Source organism: Falco biarmicus, chromosome Z (assembly GCF_023638135.1).
Source record: "Falco biarmicus isolate bFalBia1 chromosome Z, bFalBia1.pri, whole genome shotgun sequence".
Taxonomy (NCBI): domain Eukaryota; kingdom Metazoa; phylum Chordata; class Aves; order Falconiformes; family Falconidae; genus Falco; species Falco biarmicus.
In genome coordinates, this window is record NC_079311.1 from 10602011 (window position 1) to 10626490 (window position 24480).

The following is a 24480-nucleotide window of genomic DNA, read 5'->3' on the forward strand; positions in this document are numbered from 1 at the left end:
AGAGCTGAAGCCAATCATTTCATTCATTTGAGTATCTATGTGTTGTTTCTGATGCAATTGCCATCATTTAAAAAAACAAACTAATATATTTGGACTTGCTCTTCATTTAAGTGTGGCATGGCTTTGCTTAGGATGAGGAACTAGTCCAACAGCATCTGTGGCTTGTTGCTGCAATATTAAAACTATATTCATAAGAGAACTTAATACTTCTATCAACTTTAACCTTTAATTTTACCTGATTTTGCCTTATTTTCACCAAAGAGTTCTCGTCACTTAAAAATCTATAGAAAGCGATTCACTAAGACCAAGAACAATTCAGAGAATACCTCTTTTTGTGGATCCATATTATGCCAGCACTACAAGAGCAAATGCATGTCTTCTGAGAGTCATACACTTCTGTTACAATCTTATTAGAGACTAATAAGCAGCAAAATGGCTTATTATTGTCAGTAAGAGGTAGAGAAATGAGTGTGCAGTCTGACTATTGAACAGGGGACTCAAAAGGGAAATTCACTTTTCTCCAACACAGTTAAAAAGTATGAGAAAATACGCTGGGCTGAGTACTGGAATAGTTGCTGGTCTACCAGTCCAGGCATGGGGAAGTCCAGCTGAATTTCCTTCCTTTGTCAGAAGTTTCCTCTGGAAGGTTAAAAGTTGTGCAAGGCTGTAAGAATCAGCAGCATCCCATTGCCTGTCTGTAAACAACATGCTGAGTCTGTACTTGTGTTTGACCAGTTCAACATAACAATGGTGTGGTCACCATTGGAACTGTTGTATGGTGTTGTGGCATCCATCCTTTGCAAGAGTATTAGTGGTGAGAGGAAATAACAGCCAACCCAGACAGCAAGGCCCCTGCTGTGCACAAAATCTTTTTTTGCGGAGAACTTTATTTGACCTGAGCGATGCTTCCAGTTGTGCAGGTTGGGACAGGAGACCAACACTGCCCAGCTGCTGGAGCAATTCCCCTTGCCTTCACTGTGAGCTTGAAGTGTGTTGTTTCAGCAGCCTTCGTACCTCTTTGCCTCACTCCCTGCCCCCCTGATGCCCAGTTTAACAGTCCACGTGTGTGTCAGTCAATATGGTCAAGTATGTATCATTCTGAGAGTGGTCTCCAACCGTTGCTTACCCTTCTGAAAAGAAAAGCAAACCTTTCACAGAAGATCCTGCTTTCTCTGAGTGTCTGTCTCTCCCTTTTATTCCCACAGCTGGCTGGCTGTTTCACTCCAATTTATTAATAATACATCCTAGTGTTCTGTGTGGTGCCTGGTAAGCAGGGAGTTTTACAGACTATTTCAGTTCCCTTGCTCAGGAGGCAGAGTGCAGCCTCTGTGTCAGTGCAAAATACCAAAACAGTATTACAATGAAATTCAGAGCTCACGGTTTTTCACTTCCCTTAGTTCCATCCCAGGTCCCTGAAATATGCAGAACTATAATTTATCCTTTGGAAGACTCACCAAGATGCGCTTCCAAGTGCTAGCATCATGTAAACAGAGAAAACTGAAATGGGGAAAGAAAAAAATACACATTCATATTTCTTCAGGGAATATACATTTTTTGTGATTCTTCTATTATAGATTCTCTCTCCCTGAAGCAGTACCGTTTCTTGCAAAGAGAGACAGCAGCTTTGATCATATGTTCTTGCCAGACTCATAGGAATGGTGGTCTGTCATCCCTTCCTTTCAGGTTGTCTGGGGGAATTAGATACTCCTCCGCAACACTTCCCCTTGTTCAGAGAGTTAAAAAGAATCATGGCGCCAAAAATAGTTTATGTGAATTCTTCGTCCTCGGGCTTGGTTCACCAGACTCTGCGGAGTCATTGCAGATTATTTGCATGGGGATGGATAGACGCAAATGTCTTGCTGAGATTAGTGAGACATGATGCTTTCGTATTTTATCACAAGCACTTATCCATGTTAATTAAACTCCTAAGGGCACGCTTCATGTTCACTGGTTCTTACCCTCTCCTTTAGGAGGATACAATCACCCACTCAAGAAGCAGAAATAGTGCATGACTAACTATGTCACGGAACAAATGATTAACACTAAGTATTTTGTGCTAGCTGTTTGCAAACAATCCACGTGCCAACAATTATGCTGAAGCAATTTTGTGAATACCTAACTCAATGTATTTTGCGTAACTCAAGACTGGCTCACAGATCATTAAATTCATAACTTCTGTCTTTCTTGTTTGTTAAATTCATAAATGTCATTATTTCTTCTGGGCCATAGAACTGGTAGTGCTAGACTCAACTGTGGTATTAATCTGCAACTGGACTGGTGAAGGCAGTGGGAAGGTGCTGTTCAAAACAGCTGCTGTGCTTGTAAGAGTTTATAAGCCACTAAGTGCAGAGGAGGGCAGTCATATGCAGGCAGATCCATTAATACATCTGATGCTTTTGGATTTGCAGCTGTGCAAAGAAAGATGCTGTTTGCCCCAGCTGCACACAGCCTACCTGCAGAGAGCTTGGTCTAGCTGCCCAAATGCATCAAAATGCTCACAGGGTTCATTATCAGGAGCTGAGGGCCTCTTTGTCAGCTGTGATCACTCGTCAGCCTTCTGCTGATGTCAGGGTTAAAGAGCTGACCTAGAGAGCATAGCATCCATAGTGTCATCACATGGGCCAGGGCAGGAAGAACTGAGCTGTGAGAAAGAAAATGCCTTGGATGTCTCTAGGAAGCTCAAGCACAGACAAGAGTTTATTGATTTTGGTTCAGAGCATTTGAGAGCCTTTTGACTCAGAAATGTGCAGCCCTAGCAGATCCTAAAGCACATAGCTCTTAAAAAATAAACTAAATAGCAACATACTTGGGTAGTTGGTGCTTTGCAATGAGTGTATGGTTTTCAGCTATCAGAGTTGTGCAAACCCTACATAACTTTAAGGAGGAGATAAATTATTTTATAAGAAGGGGTTACAGAGGCAGTGGAAATTTGGAGAAATTGCAGCAAAGAAGGTAGAGCCAGTATTGAAAAGAAAATTCAATTTGTAAAGACCTTTCCCCTCATTTCTATGCAGTGAAGTATTCTTCCCATTAATAATATCCAGCTTGTGAAATTGTTGCTGTTACTTTCATTACTTTCTCATAAAATAAGTCAACCTGTATTAACCTGCCACAACAGTTTTTTCCCTTTCCCCCTCAAGAAACACAAGGTAGCAGTACAAATCAGTTTTCACATAAGTAGATAGGATGAAGAACTTTCTTTTCAATTAAATAAATTTGGTATTTAATTCCATCACAACAGTTTGTCCAGCTACTCTTCACTACTTTTTCCTGCTTTTTAAAGTATATTAAACTTTCCCACCACTGAAGGTTTTGCTAGTAAAAGCAGTATGCTGAGTTATTTTTGTCCATATGCTGTTGAGTTTCTCATTAACAAGGGAAGGTCGTGTATTTCTTTGATGCAGTATGGATTTCCAAATTTTTTTTCAACTCTAGGCAGTTCTCAGGCAGCGCTGGGGTGCTGGGCTGTTATGCAGAACTTGTCCCCAGGCTGCGGATTGAGCACTAGCAGCACAAGAAAAAGGAGGGGAAGGCTGTAAAGCTTTAAAAAGCTCTGTGATTAGTGCTAACTTCTGGCGAGTGATGGTTGTCAGCAATATGAATCTTCAGTACAGCATGCTGTTTTTCCCAGGCTGCACAGTGACATTTAGCTTCAGCCTGTGACCAGTATCACATACTATAGTATCACTACTACAACATGGATGGACATGTTGATTAAAGCCTATGAAGTATCAGTTACCACTGGTCCACTGAGTCCAAACTCAGTACAAAGGAGGGATTAGTAAGTATCATTCGTATTTTATGGTGATTTCAAGCTCTGTTCAGTCACTTCGTTGTTGGTCTAAATGTCTGTGCGAGGTACAGAGTAAAAGAAAACTCGTAGCAAGAATCCATGCAAATGTTTATGCATAGTGGACAGGTGATGGTATTGTGCATTTTCTGTCAAGCATTTAGTTGAGAGCAGAAGATTTAGTCACAACTAGGAGCTGTAGATGTTCGCCTGATGATCTTGCACATATAAATCAAAGGATGAAACAGGCATGGGTGGTGATTTTTGATACATTTTCCCAAGCCTTACCACAATACTTGCTGTAAACCACTTTCTGCTCTGTGAAGTACCTGCTACAGTTAGGGTTCATTTCATGACTTTCTACCCAGGAGTCTTTGGTAATACAGTGGATAATTAGTAAGTTGCTTATCCACTTAAAGCATGAGGAAATCACAGCATCCAGGTGCTTGCAGGCGTGGGGTCCTGCTGTGGCAAGTATCAGTGGTATGGGTAACACTAGTCTGGAAGGACAGATCAGTGCACTGTGAGCAGTGTAATGGTACAAATGCCCAAATTATTTAGCAATAACCCATAAAATAAATGACTGGCTGTTCCTTTCCACATTATCTATCTGTTGAGGCAGCTGTGTCTAGCACGGGAAGGAACAGGAGCTTTGAGCACTAGATTCTGCTTCTGGCAGAATCTTGGTATTTTCTCCAGGAGGTGTGATTTAACCTCTTTCCACCCCGCCACCCCCCTTTTTTCCTTCTGATCACTCCCTCTGTAAGAGGGTGTGAAGTATTTATCTTGCTGTAAGCCTTAAGATGGGCAGGGAGCCATTTCAGGAAGAAGCAAGAAGCCTGGCCCTGCTGCAGGGGTGATTGTGCCCCCCAGCACACTGCGGAGGGGGTTATCCCCATCTATAGAGAGGGGTTTGCTCACAAAGGGAGCAGAAGACAAGGCAGAGATTTCAAATGGGATCTCTCAGTTTCTATATTTGACAGCCAGCCAGGGCCCCTTCCTCCTCCTCCGCCTCCTCTGCCTCCTCTCCCTGTGTGCCTTGGTAACGGGCTCTGCGCAGTCACACACTTTTGTGGGTAGTTGCTATACACTTTATTGGAAACTCGAATGTTTCTGCATTTGGGGGCAGGGAATAGGTGCCTCCTGATTACAGGATCATGCCTTATTTTCTGTTTTGCATGCCCAGAAAAGCAATTTGCAAATGCTGCCACAAAACTTCTAAGTTGTACAGGGTTTGGGGGGGGTGTTGGGTTTTTGGGGGTTTTTTTGGTTGGTTGGTTGTTGGTTTTTGTTGGGGATTATTTGAATGACAATGTATTCATTCAGATTGGGAAGGAAAAATGGGGAGCAGTGATTAAGAAATGTGCAGTGAATATAAGCACTAGATGTTGCTGCATTTTCAAAAGTCAGATTCTTGTCTTCTGTTGAAAGATAGTAAATCTGCAGCCAAGGAGCTAACAAACATCACACCTCCCAGTTTATTTATTTTTTCCTTCTGCAGCAACTGCTGGTGTTGAGTGGCACTTATCCTTGAACTATTTCTTATGCAAACAAACTGGCTCCTGCTGAGGAAAGTAGCTTCAGCACTTGGTGCAATTGGTGAAAGGTGCCCCAGCGAGGTGGGGATGCTCATACAGGACAAGATCCTCCTACTCGGCTGGCAGGGCAACATCAAACTTTGAGCAGGCATCAAGTGGCGTTTCATGGCCACTCGGGATGGCATGTCCCAGTGGATGGTCCCCTCTGTCACTTCCATGCCCCACTGCATGCAGAGTGTGTTGACTTTCCCCCCGCCCCCCATCTGCTCAGCCCCTGCCCTGAGAACCAGTTAGAACTCTTCTTTCTAATTTCCTGTCTTTCTAATTAAATCCTTGGTGTATGAAATAAGAAACCTCAAGTGAAGATGCTTAAATTATGTTTCTGATTTTAAGCCAAGTAAGTACACACAAGAATTCACCTTAGAGCCATGATTTAAATGTCTAGCCACAGAAGGATGAACTACTAACTTAATCTACCTGGCCTTATTTAATAGAGTTAAGAGATCAGTCTTTGCAAGCTTAATTCTTGGCTTGCTTTCATACAAAGAATCAATATAGAGCAAAATGCACCTATACATAAAATTTATCCTGTGAAACATGCCCAGAGCAAGGCCCAGGAGGAGAGGATGTGATGATGAGCTGTTGCTGGCTTTCTGAGGAACAGGACACAGGTCAGCATTAATTCCCCCCACTGTATATTGCCATATAGAGCTGTCATTTCAGTGACTGCTTCATGCATAACTTCATGCAGCACAACCCATGGGTATTTCTGCAGGGACTCACAGAGATGGGGAAGCTGACTTGGTCCCTGGTCATCACCCTGGAGGAGCAGGACCTGGTGCCCTGCAAGGAGAACCAGGAGTCCCACAGCAGCCAGGGCTGTCCTGTGCCTGGAGGTGCTGCCTGCAGCAGGACAGCCTGGCACTCTGCATCCTGAATGTTGTGTTATGGCACTGGCTCAGGATAAATGGAGGTTTCTTTGTTAAATTGCTGCCTCGTTCCCCATTTGTCTACAAGATCAAACGACCTAGTTTCACTCTGCTGAGCTGCAAACACCAGATAGGGTTGCACAGCCTGTTGGTGGGCACATAATCATTTGTAAAAATGAGACATCAGGGGCACAGCTACTGAGGGTGTTGGGAATGCAAATGATCAGGGAGGGTTGAAAACACTTTCAAGCCATGCTGGAATTGGACTGGTGAGTGAAAATGGCATTCCAGATTTTATTCCTTGCTGCAGGTGTTAATGGTGAATAAAATGTAATTGGATTACATGCTTCATGGGTATACCAGGTGCATATCAGAAAGGACAATAGCTGCTTTTGTAAAATGGAATCATACTTCTTTTACCTGCATAATGTGAATCACTCATCCTCATACCCCCTCTCCTTATAGTCTGCATTTTCTTCCAGAATTAATTTCTTTTTGTTCGGCCAGAATTTTGCTCATGTCTAGAAAGCTAGGTAGTACAGAAAGTGCACTCACAGCCTGTTAAACTTGTGAAAAAGTAGCATTTTCTAGTGATATACTTTAACATGTCCATCTTGCTGATGGGAAGGTAGAAGCTGCTGTAACAGGGCAAGGATGGGAATGCTGTTGCAAGAGCCCTTTATGCTGAGGAGCCTGGTAAGGGTGACATGTCAAGGAGCCTGGTGTGGAGCAATGCTTGGCAATGTGCACTGTAATTACAGCCTCTGTTGCCAAATTCTCTGTCAACTCTTGTACTGTGTTAATGGTAGTCCTCAAGAGCGAGGCATCAGAGCAAACACCACATGAAATTAACATGAGCTTTAGAAACCCTTTCTATATGTGAAGCCAAGAATTTATTGTGTAATTAAAGTCCCAGCAGTCTTACCAAAGTAGTATAATTGGTCCCAATGATGCTAACACAGGCAAATTATCCAAGTACTACAGCTCATTCTCAATAATGATACGGTTTAAATTGTCATACATGCAGTTCCTTCATCTCTTTTTTCAGATGTTAGGCTCACCCTTCTGTGGACCTCTGGGTCCCAAGTTCAGCATCATAAATCTTGAGGGAGACAGAGCAAGTGTGTGTGTTTTCAGGGGGCTGGGGTTGTTAGTGGCAAGTTGTCTGTGTCCCAAGATCTCTAAAGGGAAGACTGTTATGCTGATGGTGGGAGATTCTTCCTCCTCTGGGTTTGCTTTCGGTTACTTTTTTATGTGTGTTAATGCTATCTGCATGTTTGCTGTATTTCCTTGCCTATTCCTCATTCATTTGCAGTTCCACCTTATATCCACATTTGTAGTATCTGGTACATATTATATATTGGATATGTGTTCTTTGCTCTCCCTAAACCCAGTTTTACACAGCTCCCAAGGCTGCAATCTCCTAGTGACCAGTAGCTGACAATTGGTGAGTTGTGACTTTTAGCCCTGGCACCTCTGCTGCCATCCTGTGCTTGCAGTGTTAAGGCTTCTGCTGTCATCTTGTGGTAGTGTTTCTGGGGATCCTTGATACAACCCCGTTCATTTGTTTTTTCAACAGCCTTTGAATTGTGATTTCTTGACCATCCAAGTAACATTTTATTACTTCAGCCTGATCCCACCTATGTCATTCACGTAGGGTCATTAGTACTCGAATAGTACTCTGAAAGACTAATAAGAGTTCTTCTATTAGCAGACACACACAGAGAGTGCTCTGGTAGCTACCTAACTCACCACTGGTGTGTCATCAGAATTTCTTTACAACAGGGTCTTCCTTCATCACACCTCAGACATCAGGAGTGCCAGGATCAAGGAAGCAGATCTCAGGAAGCCCAAAATGCATGCATTGTCTGCTCACAGGTACTGGCACAGCTTTGGCTCTGCTGCTGTCAAAAGCTGGATTGCTACCTGTCCTCATGAACCAAAAGTGGGGAAAAAAGCCCTTTCCTTGTGCATTGCCCAAATAATACCTGTGAGAAATCTTGAACTGCCTGCTTTGGAGTCACTTTAAAACAGAGCCCTTCTGACTGATGGCCAGGATGGAAAAAGCACCACTGTTTGTGGGGTGTTTCTCAACAGAAAAGCACACAAACACCCCTAGACAGTCTGCTGAAGAGCTTTGAGTTAGTTGAGTGCCATGTCTCCTTAAGAGAAGAATTAGATTCTGGTAAATGTTATTTGCCAACTGTTCAGGCTTATAGTGGCATTCAGAAGAACCCCAAAAAGATACACCCCTGTGGAACGGCAAGTGTGGGAAGACTTGTAAAGGGATAGCTGCAGCACACCACCAGGTGAGAAATCCTGCTCACAAATTTGACAGTCTGGATGAGGCCAGCCTAAGAAAATGTGTTACTGGGAAATGGCATTAGAAAGAAAACCTGGGGTAGAGGTAGCCAAGATCTCCTTGCTTTTGCTAGCAAGTACTCACTGACTTGTGACAACCTTATTCCCGTAACAGTGTTGAGCTTCTAGAAAATAATACTGTGCTGTAACAAATTTTCCATTGTGGGTAACAGTCACACTCAGTATCTCTTGGAATCTTACCCAAACATTTGCAGGGGCTTTGTTACCAGTTACAAAACTGTAGCACTTGGGGGCAAGAGTCACAGACATGGACCTGCCCCACCTCTTTCTCCCTTTTTGAGTGTACCATGGAGCAGAGATTGTGCTCTAGAGTTTTGCATTGGCATTTTAATGATGGAGGAAAGCCTGTCAAGGAGAATTAATGCAGCTCCCCCTGATCTATTTGTATTAGCAATCACCTGTCTTTTTTTAACTATAATGATAAATTTTAGGGAAGGAAACTACTTTGGCTCTTGGCATCTGTATGAAATACTCTTTGACAAACTTTAGATGTTTGTTGGATTTTATTTTTTTTCTCCTGGAGCAAAGAACACCTTGAAGTTTTTGAAGTAGTATTACTTATGATAATTTTAAGTGGCTATGAAGATAAATAATGGGTCTTACTTTCCAAGAACAGCTGAAAGTTCGTATTTCATGTTGCCTCTTTGACCTTGTAGAGAGCTGTGCATATTCAGATTAGTTTGGAGTATTTGTATGTAGGCATTAGAGATGCTAAGCAACCTCAAGCCATGACTCTCTGGTTTAACAAGGCAAATAATTTTCAGGACAGACTAAGCCAAGACTTAAGTTAATCTAACTCTTGTGGTTTTGTGGTTTTTAGAATCAACAGTCAGTGCCTTTTTAAGATCTGCTTGTAAGTGTTGCTTGGATGGATTCCAGGCTTCTTTTGCTACAGGACTCAGAGTAACTCTGGCTAGCCTAAGATTGCTTTGCTGTCTCAGAAGCTTTTAAACCATCTGCAAAAATACCCTTTAGTGTGTGGACCTAGGCTGTTTCAAATTATGGTCTTGGTCAAACAGGTGTTTATGTGGATACAGGTGCACAAGACAAGAAAAAGAGAAATTCATGAAGTTGTCCTCCTCTTTTTAGGCCAAAGCAGGTCTGGGATTTTCTCCCCTAGAGAACCAAGAGTCTGCTAAATAGCAGAAGAAAAGTACTACTCCTATTTTTAATCATGCTGCAGCTTAAACAGATGCTTAAGTATTTTGCTGGATAAAGGCTTAGGAGCCAAATCTAATGCTTACTGACGTCCATGACAAGGCTTAGTGGGTTTAAGTGGAACCAGGCAAGAGCCCAGGAGCAGTGCAACGCCCAGGTCCAGCTCCCAGTGCTCTTCACAGGGGAGCGGAGGGATGCATGCCTGCCCTGCGTGGCGCTTGAATCTCTGCAGGAGCTGCAGAATGGATTTTGAGAAGAAAACCAGGATGCTTCACCCTCCACTGTGGGAACCTGTGGGTCCATAGCCTCTGGGCTGCAGTCTCCACTGAGGTCAGAGCAGGTTTCTCGCTGCAGTCTGGAGGTGGACACGCTGAAGCACACCTTCCCTCTGTTGCTGCTAGGTGGGCCTCACAGCAACTGGGATGCAGTATGATGGGCAGCTCAGCAGCTGGTTGGGAAGGCTGGCAGGACCTCTCCATCCGATGTACTTCCTATGGTCTGTCAGCTGCCAACACAACATCCGCCTTGAATATTAAAAAAAATACAGTAACATTTTATATCACCTTTTTTCATGGCATGAAATGAAGAAACAATAGGTGTGCCTGTAGACTTTAAGGAACTTGGTTTTAAGCCTCAATTTTCTAATTTCAACCATGGAAGAAAGAGCTTCCCAGTTTTTGAAGCTGTGACATCAGCTTGCTCACAGCTGCCATTTAGCTCTGTTTGTAAAGCTGTGAGTACCCACAGTTGCACTGTAAGCCAGAAGGCACTTTTTTTTCCTTCAGTGGAGCTTTCGCTGATGTAATTATATAGCCTGTCTTCTTTTTTGTGTTTCTTATCATAAATACATATTTGAGCACTGCCTTTGCCCCCAAGAATCAAAGGAATAAATTTTCTGTGTATTACGTACTTTTACACAGTTAGCAAAAGAACATTCACATGTATTCTTTTAATTCTGCTAATGAAGCTATCATAATGTCAAATAAAATGTCATGGTGGGCATACCTAATTAGCATTACAAATTTGCTTGAAGGGGTAAATGGCCAGATCCTTCCAGCCCAGCTCCAGGCATTCGTGCTTGCAAGATTTACAAGGGCTAAGGATGGGTCTACAGACTACTGAAATGGAAGCTTGAAAAATATTGCATTAATGAAATGCTAATCGTGTTTCAGTTGTTAAATGAGCCTGCTATCTCAGGTGTCTCAGGCAATGAAACTGTAAAACTGCTCTGGTTGGGATGCAAAATGCAAGTAAGTTGTTACACTCTGCTGATGTACAGGAGTGAAACACATCAGACCACGTAGAGCTTAATATTCCATGAATGGCTTGGTCCAAAGTCCACTGAAAGTCAGTGGAAAGACTGTTGACATCTGATCTGAAGGTGATTTATCAGAAATTAAGGATTCTAGGCCTGTTCTTTACCCAGTAAACACTGAAGTCAGTTGATCATGGCTGGTTTTAAAACGGGAGCCAATGACGTACAATAAAAAATTAAGCTCTCCTAGACATAGGAAATGTTCTTGCTAGTGTGCATTTACATAATGTATGTAATGTAAATGCAATACACTTTGTAAATACAAACACATTATTAAAAATAGATCACAATTAACATTATTCAAATTAGGTTTAAATGTGTGTATTTTGACAAAAAAACTAATGTAAGTCATATAATCTTTAATGACAGCTTAAATTCAAATGTAAACAAAGCAAGTGAATTTCTGTATCAGTTCTAATTGACAGTTTAACTGAAATAGTCAAACTTTACAAATTTCCAGAGTGAGGTAATGAAGGAGTTTGCCTAAGAACTTAAATAAGGATGGATGGGCATAGTTCAACACACTGATATTATCTTATAGATCTTATGTTCCATGATAAGTAGAAAGTTAGACACACCTAAACTATCGCTGCAGTTGTCAAAAAGCTTTGCTATGAAATTGTGCTGTCTCAGTGATTGCTACTGAATGACCAATTAAACAATTTTCAGAAGTTCCTCATTTAAAAAGCAGTAGTTTATTTTAAATTAAGACAAATCAAAAATCTGTAAAAGCATTAAGAACACGGTAATATCAAAGGTTGTATACTGAGATGTGACTTTGGTGTAAATTTGTCAGAGCTTATATGTTCAACTGCATCCTACAAATGACAAATAAACCTTTCAAAATAAAATTAAGAAGGTATTAAATCCAAACATCTCCACATCCTTTCTTAAAAGGATCTTGTTTTGCATATAAAACCAGTGAAGTCAACCAACCACTCTCTAGATGAGACCACAGAGAGCTCTTTTGGTTGAGATGTGTAACAATGAGGCTCATCAGAGTGCCTTCCCTGAGTTGCAGTACGAAGCAGACATTAATGGCTGTTCCTCCCCAACGTCTAAAGCATAGTGGGATAAGAATTATCTTAAAGTTAAGCAGAAGATAAATGCCTAGTGACAGAATTTTAGGTATAGTCTTGTATCAGAAAAATTTTGAAGACAAGGTTTGCAGTCCCAATACAATTGATAAAAAGAGACCAATTTTGCTACATTTTTAGGGCTGAACATTTACCTTTCAAGCACATTAGCAGGGAATTTAGCAACTGATAAATTGCAGTGGTGGTGAAGTGCTTACGTAGATGCGCCTGTGGAGTTTTGAAAGTGATAGCTGAAGCGCCGATGGTTTTGCACCAAGAAGCACTTTTCAACACAGGCTCAGTCTAAGCCAGGTTATCCCAAATCCATCTCTGTTCAGTGAGGAGCAGTGCCTCAATACAAGAACAGTCTGTTGGACCACACTGACACATCCAGGTATGTTGCACATAATACAGGGACTGACACTAGAGCTTCTGAAGTCTAAGCCTGCAGCTGCAGTGCTATGGGAGAGTCCAGCCTTGCACCTGAGAATACCAGGTCAGATGCAAAATGCCTTCGCCTGCACTGCTAAAGAAAATTATGTCCAGTTTTCTGACCCACAGGCAGAGTTTCACTTTATCTAGACTGTGTGTGTTTGGTGCTGTTTGCTCTGGGACTGGTGTAATGCCCAGTGGCCCTAAGGTATAATTTTTTGTGGTTTCTGTCTCTTTTATCAGTTCAAAATGTTTTAATTCAGGGAGAACTGTGCTGTAGACAAGAAGAAGTGGTCTTGCATATGTGGAACTGTGCATATGCACTGTGTGTTTAGCATGAGGATGTAGAAGTCTTCAAAGATCTAAACCCGCTGCATAAGACAGAAAGCCAGTTGTCATGCAGTCTTATCCATACTGCCTACTGGGGGTGATTCCCAAAATGTGCCAGGATCCAAACTGCCAGTGCATGGTGTGAGAAAGCCAACTGACATGTGCCAAGACCAGACCAGGGACAAACTAAGCAGTACAAATGCTGAAGTTTGGTTGCTGGGGCTGTTTTATTCAACAGTGGACACCGCTGTTATGGCAGACTTTGGTCACTCATCAGTGCATGGTTGTTTTTCTGCATCTGGTAGATGTTTTTTCCGTATACTTGTGTCTGTATGATAATAGCTATAGTACTATGTTTGGGCTGTTATACTTCTGAATATACTGAAGACATTTGCTTTTCCTTATACAGCTATGATCAGGTTGTGTGGTGTCGTTAATACATGCAAAATATTCTACATATACTGAATAACTAATTTCTTCTATAACACTCAAATTAACTAAGCCAGCAGACTTGTAAATTTTCGCTGATTGGGGGCAGATCATCATGTAAAATATTCATACTTTTACTTGATCTGGGACAGAGAGGACACAAGGAAAATCCTTTCTCTCTTCTATTTGCAGTGAGAGACAAACTAGAGTTATTAATTTACCTGATGGTCTCATAACCTCAGAAAAAAAGTTTGTTGTGATTCCGTTTGCAGAGATTAATTTATTAAAATCAGCTTTCTAAACCCACATACTATAAACAATGCTCTTTTTTTTTTTCTTTTTTTGGAACTAATCATGTATTTTAATTAGTAAGCAATGTTTTCCAGCTTAGAACTGAAAAGTCTGCACAGCTTAGCTTCTGCATTCAGTAACTTGTCCTTTACCAAAGAGTGTGTCTTGTTGGCAGTACATGATGTGTATCAATTGTTGACAGTGCTTTCTTTAATTAGCTTATTCATGTGGATGTGTAAAAAAAGGCCACAGATGCCAAATGCAAGAGATAACAAAAAGAGCTAAGAGCATCTTCAATTACAGTATTCTCTTTATCAAGCTCTGAGTGTAAATTATCTGCTCTGGAAAACAGATGACGAGTTCATGTAACTGCAAATTAACACAATAAAACCTTGCTGCTTATGAACAGGGTTTAGCTCTTCAGGTGTGTGGGTTTTTTCCATTCCACCCCTTATATCTGTATTGGAGAGCCCAGGGTTTTATTTTAGTAAAACTAGTGTAAATTGAGCATTATCATATTATTGCAAATCTCAAATGACATTTTTAAGATCCAGACAAACTGGAGACTATAATGAACAGTAAAATACTATCAGAATCAAAATGACAGCATTTTATACCAACTTCAAACACAGTAAAGGTGTGATTCCTCTTTTATATTATACATGTTAACTACTGAAAACATAAGAGAATGAAGAACAGACCTTAAGTGTTTAGTAACTTATTGGATAGAAAGATAAAATTCAGGTACTTGTATAGGGTAAGATAAAATTTGAGGGGGCATGAATACAGACAGATGTTAACATAAGGTCACAACAAAGATCTCAAAGCAAAAGTTACACTGAAACAGGCATTGTAATTCACATTTTTTGAACAGCCTCATGGCTGGAATCAAATGCCAATGTAAAGTAAAGTAACATTTTAGCAAAGCCACACTGAAGACTGTCAAGTTCTTGGGTGAAACCAAAAGTTGGAACAATATATAAGCTAGCTGAAGGCCCGATAGAAACATTTTGGTAGAGTGGAGAGTTATTTTGTAGCAAAATGCTAGCAATTGCTTGGAGTCTTTAATTTTCCTTATAAAATCTGCAGATAAAATTTAACTTTATTTTTGGGACCACAGGGAAGGGAGAGAAATAAAAGTAAGGGAAAAGTATTTATGAATCAGATAATAAGGAAGGAAAAATTTTTTACCTTAAGAGAACTGATAAATTAGCCTCACATCCTTTCTCCTTTTCTGGAAAAGATAAATCTAAGGGCAGTAGTGTTGGGAAATGTAATGGGTTAATTTCTGTTACATCATCAACAACGTGGAATAAATTAGTATGGAATGCATATTTATGGAATACTTTCCAGCTCAGAAACCAGAGTCTGCGTATCTTAGTCTCTTGTGCTTTCAGTAACTTGTCCTTTACCAAAGAATCAGTCTTCTCATGTTTTATTGGCAGTACATGGTGTACATTGATTGTAGACTGTGATCTGTTTAATTAGGTTACTCATGTGTCTGTGTAAAGAAAGCCCTTAACTACCAAAATAAAAGGTAATAAAAAGAACTGAAAGCTCTTCTTTATTTTTCTTATTGTTTACTAGAGAACTTGTCAGCATCCATTGAATTTGAACATTAACACAAGGACTGAACCTGAACAGTAAGGGCATGCCTTGTCATACCTTTGTTAGGAAGCACGATAATCTTTGCTGTAGAATGGCAAAAAGTCCCAACAGTACAAATGGATTGACAGAAATACAAATTCTTGGAAAGAGACTCGTTAGTGCCTACTAAAGTTTACTCAAATTCTGGCCAAAGAAGCCCATGAATCACAGTCCGTTCAAGCTGTGTGGGTGTAAGTTTCCCTTTTTCTCACACAGTTCTCTTGGTTGATAGGTGATTACTTTGAACTTAATGAGTGAATAAAAAATACGCAAAGTCATTAACTTTGGGTCCAGTATATTTCTGATCAGTTGTCTTTCATATTTTTAACTACAGAATCCCCTTCACCTGCAGATGAGTTTAGAAAACTCGCTGAGTTCTGATGCTGATGTCACTTTCTCGATCCTTGCAATGAACAACTGGTATAATTTCAGCCTGATGCTATGCCAGGAGGAGTGGAACATCACAGATTTTCTCTTCCTCACAGAACACAGCTCCAAGTTCCACCTGGGATCCATTATAAACATCACAGCAAACCTCACTTCAGCCAGTGACCTTCTGAACTACTTACAGTTCTACCTGGACAGCATCAAAGACACAACATCTACCATGGTGATGTTTGGATGTGACATGGAAAAAACACGGAGGATTTTTGAAATAACTACCCAGTTTGGTGTGATGCCTCCAGAACTTCACTGGATTATTGGGGATTCACAGAATGTGGAAGAACTGAGGACAGAAGGTTTGCCACTCGGTCTCATCGCACATGGCAAGACAACACAGTCAGTCTTTGAGCATTATGTACAGGATGCAATGGAGCTGGTGGCAAGAGCTGTAGCAGCAGCCACCATGATTCAACCTGAACTAGCTCTTATTCCAAGTACAATGAATTGCATGGACACGGATGAAAGGAATATCACTTCAGGGCAGTATTTATCGAAGTAAGTGTTTCCTTTTTTTTCTTTTTGTGGCTAATATTTGTGGTATACAAGAAAAACAATTTCACCATCACCACCGCCATTCCCATTGGCTTAGCTACCATGCTAACCATCCCTCATACACAAATTTGTTTCAATATTTCCTCCTGCCTTACTACTTCTGGGCAAGTAATGAACTTAGCCTTTTAGCCACAGAAGGAGATTAAGACAGCTGTAGGAGGCACTGTTCCACAGAAGTAGAGATCAGATAGTAAACACAGGCAAGGTTACGGACTGTGCTCTGGAAGTATCTTGTATTTGTGTTTATGCATGTTAGATTGAAAGGTCAGGGCTAATGTCATGTTCTCTGAGGTTTTGAGATACTTGGGAGAATGCAAAACACAGTAAGAATATTTGCACTACCCAAGCAATCAGGGAGTATAAAAGCAGACGTGTAGCCTGTGCTAGTGCGCTTCCATGGAAAAGAAACAAAAAAGATGCACCTCTGACCACCTCATAGGCCACTGCTGCTGGTGAGAGCAGTCAAAAACCAGGAAGTGCTCCTCTGTTGCTTGGTGTGGGAGCGTCCTCTTCCAGCTTCTGCTAAAACTGTTGCTGTAGGCCACTGCATGTCACTGTACTGAAGTTATTTCCAAAAAATGCTTGGGGATTTGCATCTAGAAATATTCCGAGTTTTAACATGGAGAGGAAAAATTGCATGGTTCTCTTTGAAAATGAACAAGAAGGTCTTTGCTAAGTGTGAATTCATCAGCTGGTTTACATCCAGTGACTGTTCCATGTTTTCCCCCCGTTACGTCTGATTTTGTTGAATGGAGTTAGGATAAAAGTTCGTGAAGTATCTTTTCAAGGTTTTTTTTAATTTTATCTGAACTGTGACTTCACAATAGTATGGTAATGGCATTGCTCAAAGCACAGCCATCTGAGAACCTAAGAGTTCCTTAGCCAGCACTTGTTCATAGCTCAGGGGTCAAAACCCCCCTGTTTCCGAAGAGTGAAACAAGGCTTGGGAATAAATACTGCACTGGCTTGCAGTATCCCCACTGACTTGTGATATGAATTTTGTCTCATTATTCTGGGTATTTTAACTATATCAGGCCCAAGTTCCTGAAAAGTAAAACTCAGCAAGGGCCTTCTTAAAGTAACAAATATTTGAGGACAGTAGTTTTATGAACAGACTTCATGAGGGTTAAGGAAGGGACAAATAAAAAGGAAGGCAAAATTAAAGCTCTTAAAAGTATTCTTGCAAAATATTTCTTTATCATTGCTTTCTACTATTAGCTCTGTCATGAACAGTGGCTGCTATAACTTGTATTTTGGGAGACAATATGCAATTTCACATCTATGAAATTTCTTGTCCCTTCATCTCAGTAAAGGTATTGTGGAAAAGAAAAAAGGATCATATGCTTAGCATTTTTTTCTCTAGGCACCTGCTTGTGGACCCTGTTAAAGACAAAATAACACACCAGATAAACCCTTGTCCTGAATCACTGCAGCTGGTTTTGTAGTGCACCAGTGAGACATACCTGATGGCCAGTACTGAGGTGTTTGAGTTAGCAACATAACTATTAACTCTGAGTGGTACTAGTAATTTCTCAGGTGTGAAGCACTGATGAGTAGCTTAACTGGGACCAGCCTCATCCGTTTTACGAATGGGGATATAGAAGGCACACTGGCATAGAACCTCACCTCCCTTCACTGCAGTGTGTAGTTAAACAGCAGTCCCACAAGCTGCGACCATGGACACCTGAGCTTTCATTGACAACACTCCACTCACGTTGTCTGTGCAGACATTTACATGCCACCCAGGAGCAGAATAATGATTATGAACAAGACTGAGATCTGGGCAAAGCATGCTTTTATTTATATGGGTATGGATATAGATGTACAAACCCCTGAAGATTATACTGTTGTAAGTCTCAGTCCTTCATTCCTCTTGTGATGAAATTGATTCCCTGATCTGTTCCTGCCTGCTCATGGGAGCATCCTTGTCGACAGAACAAGGTTAGAATTTCAAAGCCTCATCTTTGTCTTATAGTTTTAAGTAGTCTTACAGCTTTACTAGTCTTAAAGCTTTAACTCTGCTTCTTGGGTAATTTCAGCAGCCTGCTATTTGCTTGCCTATTCCAGTTCTTGCCTCCAGTAAACTTTCCAAGAAAGATGTGGAATGACCAAGCCATCAAGCCTGGAAGAAAATGAAATCATTTAATTAGATCATTCTTAATAGTACTAAAAAGATACCAGTGCTATGGTAGTATGGTAGTACTGCTAGAGCTCTAATGAGTAGTTCATACAACAAAGCACACGAAAAACACAAAAAGCTGAACTGAGCAAATGACACACTTTGGACTCATTGGTCAAACTGAAGTGACACGAGTGAAGCTTTGATGCAGCTATCACACCCTGTTGGTGTGATCATCAGCTCACACACATTGGCATAGCATTAAGGAAATCCATTCAGCCGTCAGACTGGAGGGCCTGGCCTTTCACGTTCTGAAATTTGTACACACCGTCTTTCCACACAAATCTGTCAGTTGCTGTGCTGAAAAGGTATTGCTCAGATATTGCCAATGTGTCTGTGCAATACTTAGCACTTGCAATTCCCAGATATTCGCACTAGAGATTGCTGGCTTAAATAATGTAGCCAGATTGTTTTACCTCTTTCCTAAAGTTACTGAGAGAAGGGAATTTTTACTTGAAGTCCAGGGCGTGAATTTCACTAGTGCTGCGTACAGCATATGCAAATGATTAGCAGCCATAGCCACTCATGTATAAAAACAAAGTATTGTTAGAATGTGTCTCCCACATGGTTTCCCTCATTTATTTTGATTCATGTCCTGTGAGTATGAAAAATATACAACATGCAAATCAGCTGCAAAAGTAAGCCACTAGCTTGATACGGTAGCGAAGCCATACATTTAAATGCTACCAAATCTCTCAGGTCACCGCTTCTAACACAATTCAGCACAGGACAGGTACAGAGGGCTCTATTCACCCTCACGGGCACACTTGCACATGCACATGGTCAGAGAACACCGTGCATAAATTCCACTGTTCTCATTCCACCTGCAGAAAATAAATCTAATGCATTATTCCATAGCTTCCTCTCCTCCCGAAGCACCTGGTCTGCAGCATTCTGATATCCAAGTTGTACTGTAGTAGCAATGTGGGGCCAAATTCATCAGAACTTCACTAGCTAATTCCATCTGAGAACTCGTCTTCCTCAGTTTTGGCATTTTGTGAACTGTTAATGCTATTTTCTACACTTGAACAATTATTTCAAAATTTTACATACAGATCCATCCACACATGGAGTGGTTTTACTGTTACCGTTGTAGTGATGGCTTCAGCATATAAGCCCAACAAGGCTTGTAAGGAAGAAAGTGCACACTTTTTAACAAAGGCTGAGGAGGAGAGATAAAAATCAGATAAGTTTATCAGCACATAAACCTTTCTTTAGTGCTTAAGATTGCCTTCCCTATAAATTTTGCCTTGATAGTGTTTCCATACACAAATAGGCAAATAACACTGTCAAATATGAAACACAGGGTAGGAGGAAAGAACTAGTCAACAGTGGCAGACACCACTGGTTAATGAAGTTATGGTATCATTTAGCCAGGACTAGACTAAATGGTAAAGGATTTCAAAAAAGAGAACCACCTTCATGCATCTGTCCCATTTATGAACACCTATATGTGTGTTTTCAGGCATAATTTTCTGCCCCAAGTTAACACATGTGTAGATCAATTGGTTTTGACAGCATTAGCTATGTCATCTTTCTCCAAACTCAACCTGCTCAAAATAGACTGCATAAGAAGAATTTTGAAGCCATCTCAGAGAATGCTGCCACACACATTACCGCACTGAAAACTATATTATTTAATTCCATAAATTAACCTTTGTTGAGAACAAAACCTGGTACTATCTTGAGACATTCACAGTCCAGAGTTCTAACTGCTGAAACTCCATCAAAAATCACCAGAAGTGTCAAAACTAAGGGTAGAGGCTGGGCATGAGTATGCATGCACACACACTTGCTGTGGACTTATCCTTTTCAAATCAATTTGAGGTTCTTTTTTATCGACTCTAAATATTGATAAACAATTAACACTCCTTAAAGTTTATGTCTTGCTTATTGAGGCTGGAATGACAGCTATAGCCTTTATACTTCCTTCAATACTTGCTTTCATCCAATTTCAGAACTAATGTGAGGTGTTATATTCTACTATGACAGCTAAACAGTCTGTCTTCGGAATGCCTCTTAGTGAAAAATACGTGCCTGACTTACACCATATTAGCAGCAATTTAACTCAGTGTTTTTTTTAATGGAACCACCATGCTAAGATTTCTACAGCCCCTGCAAAATGCATAGCAGCTTTAATATTAACAGAGTGCAGTTCAGCTTGTCATGGAGTTTACAAAAAAGATTTTCTCCTTATAACACTTATTTCCTGCTCAGTTGCCTGCTCCTTTATCCATGTCATTTTAGCCTCTTTGATAGTGACTTACCAGAAGCTAAATTCAATATACAGGGAGGACAACTACTAGCAAACATTGCCACTCAGTACAAAGGAATAGTAAAAGCCCGGAAATCTCAATGCAAAGTGTTCAGCGCAAAACTGGCACACTTCATGAGATCTGCTACAATATCAAAGTTGCACTTTTAAAAACATTATTTCTGCACATATTTTTAACAAACTTTTTTTTCTTTTTTCTTTTTTTTTTTTTTTTTTGTAAGAATTAAATTTGACTGTCCTAGGGCAACATTTTGCATTGAGTCCCTTTCTTCATTCTGAAGTGGCTAACAGTGATTTACCAATGCCAAATTTACATTTTTGAATCTAGATAGGTTTACTTCAGAGTGCTTGAAAGGTGTTGACAGCACTTCAGTAGCCTCTCATCTGTAAGCTAAATCTTTCTGAGATTATAGGATTTTTCTTGAAAGGACATTTCAAACATAATTCGCATTCTTCCATTTTCATACATATTTTCATCTAGGAAAATGACTATAAATCTGGTGACTTCACCTGAGAACTAACCTATGTTTTGTTAATGTACAAAGCAAAGAGAACTGAAAAAAATTGGTGTTCTCTCATGCATTTTTTTCTAGTAAGTAAAACAATTTTTTTCCTGAAGAGTTTTAATCTACATTAGGTAAGAAATGTAGGAAAGCGTTCCCAAGTGCTTTAGTCATAAATAAGTTGCTTGTTCGTTGTGCCATAGGAAAGCTATCAACGATCCAGGTGTTCAACATCATCCCCAATCTATTCTCTTAAACATAAATTTGTGGTGTCTGCATATACTTCAGTATGATGACTTAAGCTGTCTGCTTCTGATTACTCTGCTTTCTCCCTCGAACAGGTTCTTAGCCAACACAACTTTTGATGGTCTCAGTGGCCACATTAAGGTGAAAGGCTCCTCCATCGTCAGCTCAGAAAACAATTTCTTCATCTGGAATCTGCAGCACGACCCTGTCGGGAACCCGATGTGGACTCGTCTGGGGAGCTGGCAAGAAGGGAAGATAATCATGGACTATGGGATATGGCCAGAACAGGCCCAGAGACATAAAAATCATATGCAGCACCCCACCCGGCTGCACCTCAGAGTAGTAACTCTCATTGAGCATCCATTTGTCTTTACAAGAGATGTAGATGATGAAGGTCTTTGCCCAGCAGGGCAGCTGTGCCTGGATCCTCTGACCAATGATTCAGCCGTGCTGGATAACCTGTTTGAAACCCTTCAAGGAGGGAATGACACTGTTCCCATTGAGCTGAAGAAGTGCTGCTATGGCTACTGCATTGACCTGCTGGAGAAGCTAGCTGAGGATATGAATTTTGATTTTGACTTGTACATTGTTGGTGATGGAAAATACGGAGCCTGGAAGAATGGCCACTGGACAGGGCTGGTGGGAGATCTTCTTGCTGGCACAGCTCATATGGCAGTGACGTCATTTAGCATTAACACTGCCCGAAGCCAGGTGATTGATTTTACCAGCCCTTTTTTTTCAACCAGCTTGGGCATCTTGGTAAGGACCAGAGACACAGCAGCTCCTATTGGAGCCTTTATGTGGCCACTTCACTGGACTATGTGGCTGGGGATATTTGTCGCTCTCCACATCACAGCTATATTCCTCACTTTATATGAATGGAAAAGTCCTTTTGGGATGACCCCCAAGGGAAGGAACAGGAACAAAGTCTTCTCTTTCTCCTCTGCTCTGAACGTCTGCTACGCGATCTTGTTTGGAAGAACAGCTGCCATCAAACCCCCCAAGTGCTGGACTGGAAGGTTTTTAATGAATCTGTGGGCTATTTTCTGTCTGTTTTGTTTGTCCACGTATACAGCCAACCTAGCTGCTGTCATGGTAGGAGAGAAAATCTATGAAGAACTTTCTGGAATACATGACCCAAAGGTAAATCATGTCTGTTGTTATTAACTCAGCCTTTTCTTCTTCCCTGTCAGAATTCACTGCTGCGTAATTTACGGTTTCTAATGGAATCAGAAAGCAACCTGTGTGCAGAACAGCAGCTGCACTACAAATGGTTACCACTTGATGGCACTGCAGCAGAACAGTTCAGCGACAGGATCTTTAACAACTGTAGAAGTGTAGGGGGCGGATCTCAAAGATTGAGGGTGAGGAGGAAGGTGAAGAATTTTGGTGTTGCCCACTGCAGGGAAGAAAACCTGTTGCTATGTGGAGGGTAAGGGGTTTGATTTCAGTTCCGAGTCCCTTTGCCTGCAGTTGTTTTGATCGATTGGATGATTTGGGTCATCCTGAGATCTGCTCAAACAAAACAACCACATAGCACAAATACAAACCACTGATGTTCTAGGTGGGAATTTGCAAGTATTTCACAGGCCATAATGACACTTACAGAGCCGTTACTGGCAAAATTCCCCATGAATGCTAAATCAAATGGAGAAGAACTGAAATCTTTTGAAAAATCCTACCTTCTGCATCAAAACAGTGGAATTCACTTTACAAGTCGTCAGACATTTGATTTGCAATGTTATTTCTGCTGGGGAACTGTCGTGGGAGGAGGTGATGTTGTAGACAACCCATCTGCAAATACCTCAGACTTCCTAGTGCTTTTTGGTAAGGCAAGGAAAAATCTAGAAGTGGAACTGCTTCCATGCCCTCTCTCTGCTACTCCCAAGGGGGGGTGAAGGGATATTCAGTTGGGATTTAAGTCCAGTCATTTTATAAGGCTATTCTGATTTTTTTTGTCACTAAGCAATGATAGTGAAAACACAAAACCATGCAGAATGGTTTGTAGAGAGAATACATGGCTGCAGGTGACACAAGCAGCCATCCTCTTCACCTGACAGTCACTCTAGGGGACAGTGTGGCAACGGCAAATTTCCCTTGTTTGGTTGGCAGTTTCTGCAGGGAAGGTGTGAAAATTTATTCATGGTTTAAAGCAAATTGCTACTAATAATCTGCCCTTCCCCTCCCAGCAAAAATACCATAAATACTACATCAACAACTTCACCAATGTAAGCTGCAAAAGTCCAGCAATCATGCATTTGTTTTATCCAAAGTATTCTGAATAAGCAAGTGAGAGCTGTCAGCTGAATTTCACCAGCTCCAGGCGTATCTCTATTGCAGTCATTGTGTGACCTGTAATATTGGCTTGAAAATGAGGTTAGTCCTCTGCTTTTTTGCATGGACATCACCTAATCCATCAAATCAAATCTCATCAGATTACATCCTGGTTTTCTGCATCACTATTGTGACCTTACGTGGAGTTCCCAAGACAGGTATTGAAATCTCTGCAATTGCAAGAAAATGAAATTTTTCTAAAGCTGCACTGTAAAGCTTGAATTGCAAAATTGGGTGCAGAGTATTGAAGCATATTAGGTGTTACAAACACAGGTCATAGTCCTGAACAGAAACACTGATAACATGCTCAGTAACCTCAGTGATCCTACTAAATCAGTGGCATTACTGGCCTCTCCTAGACAGGCACTTCTCTGCTTCATGGACTAGATCTAAGCTTCTGAGTAGTTACCACTTTCCAGTGTGGGAATAACACAAGGTAGGTTTTGTGGAAAAGGATTGCCTGCCATTACATGAACTGCAAAATAGTTTTGTATATTTCATTCATGCATTTTCCTCCAAAGTCTTAGCCTGTAAGAGTAGTTATAATAGAAAATGTATTGGTTTAACCTTTTCTCACACGAAGCCTGAGTTATGCCCATTCAGAGTTCTCTCTAAGACTTCAAGCTTAGA

General features: G+C 40.9%; 1 protein-coding gene across 1 annotated transcript in view; it reads left to right on the forward strand.

Moving 5' to 3' along the window:
* Window positions 1-24480, forward strand: part of GRIN3A (glutamate ionotropic receptor NMDA type subunit 3A) — a 70688-nt gene that overhangs the window by 13324 nt on the left and 32884 nt on the right. Inside the window, exons 2-3 of the mRNA XM_056324312.1 lie at window positions 15652-16256; window positions 21612-22659. Of these exons, the coding sequence (XP_056180287.1) occupies window positions 15652-16256; window positions 21612-22659 (1653 nt within the window). The remainder of the gene's footprint in view (window positions 1-15651; window positions 16257-21611; window positions 22660-24480) is intronic.